This window comes from Bubalus bubalis, chromosome 21 (genome assembly GCF_019923935.1).
Source record: "Bubalus bubalis isolate 160015118507 breed Murrah chromosome 21, NDDB_SH_1, whole genome shotgun sequence".
Taxonomy (NCBI): domain Eukaryota; kingdom Metazoa; phylum Chordata; class Mammalia; order Artiodactyla; family Bovidae; genus Bubalus; species Bubalus bubalis.
In genome coordinates, this window is record NC_059177.1 from 36,099,543 (window position 1) to 36,105,913 (window position 6,371).

General features: G+C 42.5%; 1 protein-coding gene across 1 annotated transcript; it reads left to right on the top strand.

Annotated features, from left to right (window-relative positions):
* Nucleotides 1-4,087: 4,087 nt before the first annotated feature.
* Nucleotides 4,088-4,222, top strand: LOC123330998 (thymosin beta-4-like). Its single transcript, XM_044933813.1, has one exon. The coding sequence runs from the start codon at nucleotides 4,088-4,090 to the stop codon at nucleotides 4,220-4,222; it is 135 nt and encodes a 44-aa protein (XP_044789748.1).
* Nucleotides 4,223-6,371: the final 2,149 nt, after the last annotated feature.

Here is a 6,371-nt window from a genome sequence, read left to right on the forward strand (position 1 = left end):
GGGGAAAAAACCTGGCTGGAAACTCAACATGAAAAAACAAAGATCATGGCATCCAGTCCAATCATTTCATGGCAAATAGATGAGAAAAAAATGGAAGCAGTGACAGATTTTTTTGGGGGGGGGTGCTCCAAAATCACTGTGGATGGTGACTGCAGCCGTGAAATTAAAAGATGCTTGCTCCTTGAAAGGAAAGTTATGACAAACCTAGACAATGTATTAAAAAGCAGAGACATCACTTTGCTGACAAAGGTCTGTATAGTCAAAGCTATGGTTTTTCCAGTAGCGATGCACAGATGTGAGAGTTGGACCATAAAAAAGGGTGAGCACTGAAGAACTGATGCTTTTGAATTGTGGTGCTTGAGAAGACTCTTGAGAATCCTTTAGACTGCAAGGAGATCAAACCAGTCAATCCTGAAGGAAATCAATCCTGCATAGTCATTGGACAGACTGGTGCTAAAGCTCCAATACTTTGGCCACCTGATGTGAAGAGCTGACTCATTGGAAAAGACTCTGATGCTGGGAGAGATTGAAGGCAGGAGGAGATAAGAACAGAGGATGAGATGGTTGGATGGCATCACTGACTCAATGGACATGAATTTGAGCAAACTCCGGGAAATAGTGGAGGACACAGGAGCCTGGATCCTGCAGTCCATGAGGTTGCAGAGTTGGACATGACTTCATGATTGAATAACGGCAAGAAATTTTAAGTGTCCTAATGCCTGTATGAGACCCTGAGGGATTGTTCAGCACAACTCACTCAGGATAGGGCAAGGTCAGAAGTGCTAAGTAGGGTAAGAGAGATAGAGTTGAACGGTGTTACTTTTCAGAGGAAGGAACTATTCCTTACAGCCAGGGGAAATTAGCAATGACTTTTCAGATGTACTATTAACTTGATAATGAAATGCGCACATTACTGGCACTTAAAAGACTAGAGTTTGATTCTTGGCTGCTCTAGTTATCAGCTGTGTAACACTGGCACTGTCTAAACTCACTGTCTCCAAATTGGGAGTATGATAGTTTGTGCCTCCTCAGGACATGGCCTGGAAAAGAGGCACATTTTTAGTATAAGGCCTGCTGCTGCTGCTGCTAAGTCGCTCCAGTCGTGTCCGACTCTGTGCGACCCCAGAGACGGCAACCCACCAGGCTCCCCCGTCCCTTGGATTCTCCAGGCAAGAACACTGGAATGTGTTGCCATTTCCTTCTCCAATGCATGAAAGTGAAAAGTGAAAGTGAAGTCGCTCAGTTGTGTCCGACTCTTTGCGACCCCACGGACTGCAGCCTACCAGGCTCCTCCATCCATGGGATTTTCCAGGCAAGAGTACTGGAGTGGGGCGCCACTGCCTTCTCCGAGTATATGGCCTAGCATGAAACAAAAGCTCAATGAATGGCAGATGTCATTGTTTTATTGTTTTTAGAGCTTTGTTTGAAAAGTTCCACCTGGAAAAGAAATGTGACATCCTTAATGACATTTGTGAATGTGCTAAGGATACAGAAAGATGGTGTGGCTATAAAGACACCAGCGTTAGTTCTGTGGAAATGGTGGAGGAAGGGGGGTCTCTGTTTTTGTGTGATGGGCAGTAGCCTCATGGTGGGTGGCAGCTGCATTGTGTCATAGCCAGTTGTGTGCCCAGGACTTTGTGTTTCCTATTGAAGAGGATAAAGAGACAACTAAGGAAAAATAGACATGAATTATAGGGGAAACGGCACTGAGTCTGTTTTGGATTAGTGGCAATGAAATGGGTGGAAAACATTTGGTTGTTTGATCATAAGAAGAGCTATTTAAGAAGTCCCAGGTTTATATGTTCTCCAGAATGCTGCTTCTAGTAATAATGCCAGGGGAGTCATGTAATGTGGGAAAGAAGTTGTAGGTTGGACTCAAAAGAATTAGTTTTAGTCTTAAGCCATCAGGTTCTGGTATGGGAACCTGGCCAGGCTCACCTCGAATTGTCAGCCTCTATTTCCTCATCTGCAAGTCAGGGCGATGCTCTGTCTTCCTTGCAAGGTTATTAGGGGGAAAATCAAGTAACACAATAAACTATGAGTCGTTAGCACTGCAGGGGAGCGTAAGTGTTGGACTCGGGGTTCAAGAGACGTGTCTGGTTATGTCAACACAGCTTAGGATTCCCTATCACAATGTGGAACTTTTATAACTAGGGTGACTGCCCAAGCCTGGAATCCATGGCCCTGTCTTTAGGGAATGACTTGTTTTCTTATTTTTTTAATCATTAAAAAAAATGTTTTTTAAATTGAAGTGCAGTTGATTTATAATGTTGTGTTAATTACTGTTATACAGCAAAGTGATTCAATTATACATGTATACATTCTTTTTTCTTTAAACTATTTTCCATTACGGTTTATCATAGGATATTGAATATAATTCCTCATGCTATACAGGAGGACCTTGTTGTTTATCCATTCTATATATAAAAGCTTATATCTATTAACCCCCACTCCCTCTCCTTTGGCAATCACTGCTGCTGCTGCTACTGCTGCTAAGTTGCTTCAGTCGTGTCCGACTCTGTGTGACCCCACAGATGGCAGCCTACCAGGCTCCGCCATCCCTGGGATTCTCCAGGCAAGAATACTGGAGTGGGTTGCCATTTCCTTCTCCAATGCATGAAAGGGAAACGTGAAAGTGAAGTCGCTCAGTCGTGCCGACTCTCAGCAACCCCATGGACTGCAGCCCACCAGGCTCCTCCATCCATGGGAATCACAGATCTGTTCTTTATGTCCATGATTCTGTTTCTGTTTCATAGTTAAGTTCATTGTTTTAGATTCCACCTGTTAGTGGTATCATATGGTATTTGTCTTTCCCTTTCTGACTTACTTCACTTAGTATGATAATCTCTAGGTTCATCCAGGTTGCTGCAGATGGCATTATTTCATTCTTTTTTATAGTTCAGTAGTAGAGAATGTGGAGAAGGCAACGGCACCCCACTCCAGTACTCTTGCCTGGAAAATCCCATGGATGGAGGAGCCTGGTAGGCTGCAGTCCGTGGGGTCGCGAAGAGTCGGACACGACTGAGTGACTTCACTTTCACTTTTCACTTTCCTGCATTGGAGAAGGAAATAGCAACCCACTCCAGTGTTCTTGCCTGGAGAATTCCAGGGATGGCGGAGCCTGGTGGGCTGCCGTCTATGGGGTCACACAGAGTTGGACACGACTGAAGCGATTTAGCAGCAGCAGCAGCAGCAGTAGAGAATGAGTTGTTGTCTATAAGGGTATTTCAGTGTTGTGTTTTTTGTTTGTTTGTTTTGATGAAAATCTAACAAAAGCGACACATGCATCTTCTGGATCATCTGTTTCTCCTTATAACCAAGTATTGCCACTCAATACCAAGGCCTACATTTGCATTGGTGTTTATGACTCTTTTGGAGCCAAGAAGAACTACTTCATCTCAGGCTAAAGAGTAAAGGCAGAACTTCCACAAAAATTCTTAATACATGCCAAGGGAGGGCCACATAATATCATGGCACACTGTATGAACAGTTGAAGTAAATTTGCAAGTGGTGATTTAGGGTCAGCAAGCAGCAGTATCTCTCTGACCATTGTTCATATTCTGTTTCATAGATAAGTTCATTTGTGCCAAATTTTGCTTAGATTTAGTCTTTAATTTTTATAGTCACATAAAATTAATAAGTAAAAGAAATGTTTGCCTGATTTTATATTGGCACTTTTTTATATCGTAATAAAAATAAGAATTTCCCTGGCTGTCCAGTGGTTAGGACTCTGCACTCCCAGTGCAGGGGGCACGGGTTTGATCCTGGGTCAGGGAACTAAGATCCCATAGGTCATATGGTGTGGCCAAAAACCACATATATAGGTACACACATAACAGTATAAAACTTATTTAAGTAAAGTTTAGGGATTGGTGTGATTTTATTTTTTTCATTTAAAAAGAATCACATTGTCTTGTTTGGGAAACAGTGATGTTGAATATAAAAGCTTGCATTTTAAAATAAGCACATGAAAAGATGTTCAACATCATTACTCACTGGGAAAATTCAAGTTAAAACCACATCAAGACTCCGCAGCTGCCACTGTGGACTTGACTCACTCACAGCTTGCTTGGCTCCCTCTGCAGCCATGTCTTACAAGCCCAATATGGCTGACATTGAGAAATTCAGTAAGTCTACATTGAAGAAAGCAGAAATGCAAGAGAAAAATCCACTGCCTTCAAAAGAAATGATTGAAGAGGAGAAGCAAGCAGGCGAGTCGTGATGAAGTGTGCGCTGCCAGTATGCACTGTATATTCCACAAGCATCGCCTTATTTTACTTCTTTTAGCTGTTCAGCTTTGTAATATGCAAAGAGATTGGATCAAGTTTAAATGACTGTGCTACCCTTTTCACATCAAAGAATGGAGAACTACGAACAACGTAGGCCGCGCCTGCCTCTCCCACCTGTCTGCCTGCCTCTCCCACCTGTCTGCCTGCCTCTCCCACCTGTCTGCCTGCCTGGCAGGGAAGGCAAAGAACTTGCTTGATGGTGAAGGAGAAAGTGGAACGAGAGTGAAATCTGGAGTAAAAAGCAAGCTGGTCCAAGCTGACTTGTGGGCTGTAAAATGCACTTTAATCAGAGTGCCATTTTTCTGTTGTTCAGATGATTTTAATTATTGGAATGTACAGGTTTTTAATATGCAAATAAAAAGTTGTAAAACCTGAAAAAAACCCACAACAAGGTATCACCACGTATCCATTACAATTGTTAAAATGAAAAAGACTAACCTATACTAAGTGTGGATGAGAACATGTAGTCACCGAAACCCTGTAACACTGCTGCTAAGAATGTAAAGTGGTGCAGTCACCTTGGAAAGAAATCTGGCCATTCCTCAGAAAGTTAAATGCAGCTAATATATGACCTGGTCATCCCACTCCTGCATATTTATCCAAGAGATATGAAAACATATATTCCCACAAAGATATTACATGATTGCTCTTTGCCGTGTATTTGTAGTTGTCTCAAACTGGAAACAATCCAGTGTTCATTAACAGGTGAATGGAGGAACAAATTGTGGAATATTCATAAAATGGAGTATCACTTAGAAAAAAAATAAGAGGGAACTATTGACACCCCCGATAATGTGGATGAATCTCAAAATTTATATGCTGAGTAAAAGTAGGCAGCTGAGAAGGTACATAGTCTATAATTCCATTTAAATATAACTCTCGAAAACCAAAGTATAGTGACAAAAAGACCACTGGTTGTGTAGGGTTAGGGTAGTGATCAGGAGAGAGCGATGATACAAGAGCATGAGAAAGCTTTTAGGGGAGGTGGAATCACTTTTTTGGATCGTGATGATGATTTTTTAGATGTAGACATATTTCAAAACTCATCAAATCATCCCCTTTATACGCAGTTAATTGTATGCCAGTTTGACCTCAATACAGCTGTTAAAGAAATAAAAAAGATGCACTGCTAAACCTTGCCTTCAGACTGTCTTGGTTTTGACCCCACCTTTGACTCTAGGGTGTACCTGATGGCTCAGATTGTAAAGAATCCACCTGTAATGTGGGAGATCTGGGTTCAATCCCTGGGTTGGGAAGATTCCCTTGGAGGAGGGCATGGCAACCCACTCCAGTATTCTTGCCTGGAGAATCCTCATGCACAGAGGAGCCTGTGCATGCTCCTGGGCTGCAATCAATAGGGTCATAAAGAGTTGGACATGGGTGTCCGACTCTTTGTGACCCCATGGACTGCATCATGCCAGGCCTCCCTCTCTATCACCAACTCCCGGAGCTTACTCAAACTCATGTCCATTGAGTTGGTGATACCATCCAACTATCTCATCCTCTGTCATCCCCTTCTCCCGCCTTCAATCTTTCCTAGCATCAGGGTATTTTCCAGTGAATCAGCTCTTTGCATCAAGTGGCCAAATTATTGGAGTTTCAGCTTCAGCATCAGTCCTTCCAGTGAACATTCAGGACTGATCTCCTTAAGGATGGACTGGTTGGATCTCTTGCAGTCCAAGGGACTCTCAAGAGTCTTCTCAAACACCACAGCTCAAAAGCATCAATTCTTTGGCACTCAGCTTTCTTTATAGTCCAACTCTCACATCCATACATCACTACTGGGAAAACCATAGCTTTGACTAGATGGACCTTTGTTGGCAAAGTAATGTCTCTGCTTTTTAATATGCTGTCTAGGTTGGTCATAACTTTTCTTCCAAGGAGCAAGTGTGTTTTAATTTCATGGCAGCAGTCACCATCTGCAGTGATTTTGGAGCCCCCCAAAATAAAGTCTGTCACTGTTTCCATTGTTTCCCCATCTATTCGCCATTAAGTGAAGCTGTCTTAGCTGCAAGCTGTTTGACTCTTGGACAATTGGTTAATTTTTGAGTGTCATGTGAAATGGGTATGATAATACCTACC

Coding starts and splice junctions, on each gene's coding strand:
- LOC123330998 (XM_044933813.1), top strand. CDS start 4,088: ATGTCTTACAAGCCCAATATGGCTGACATTGAGAAATTCAGTAAGTCT.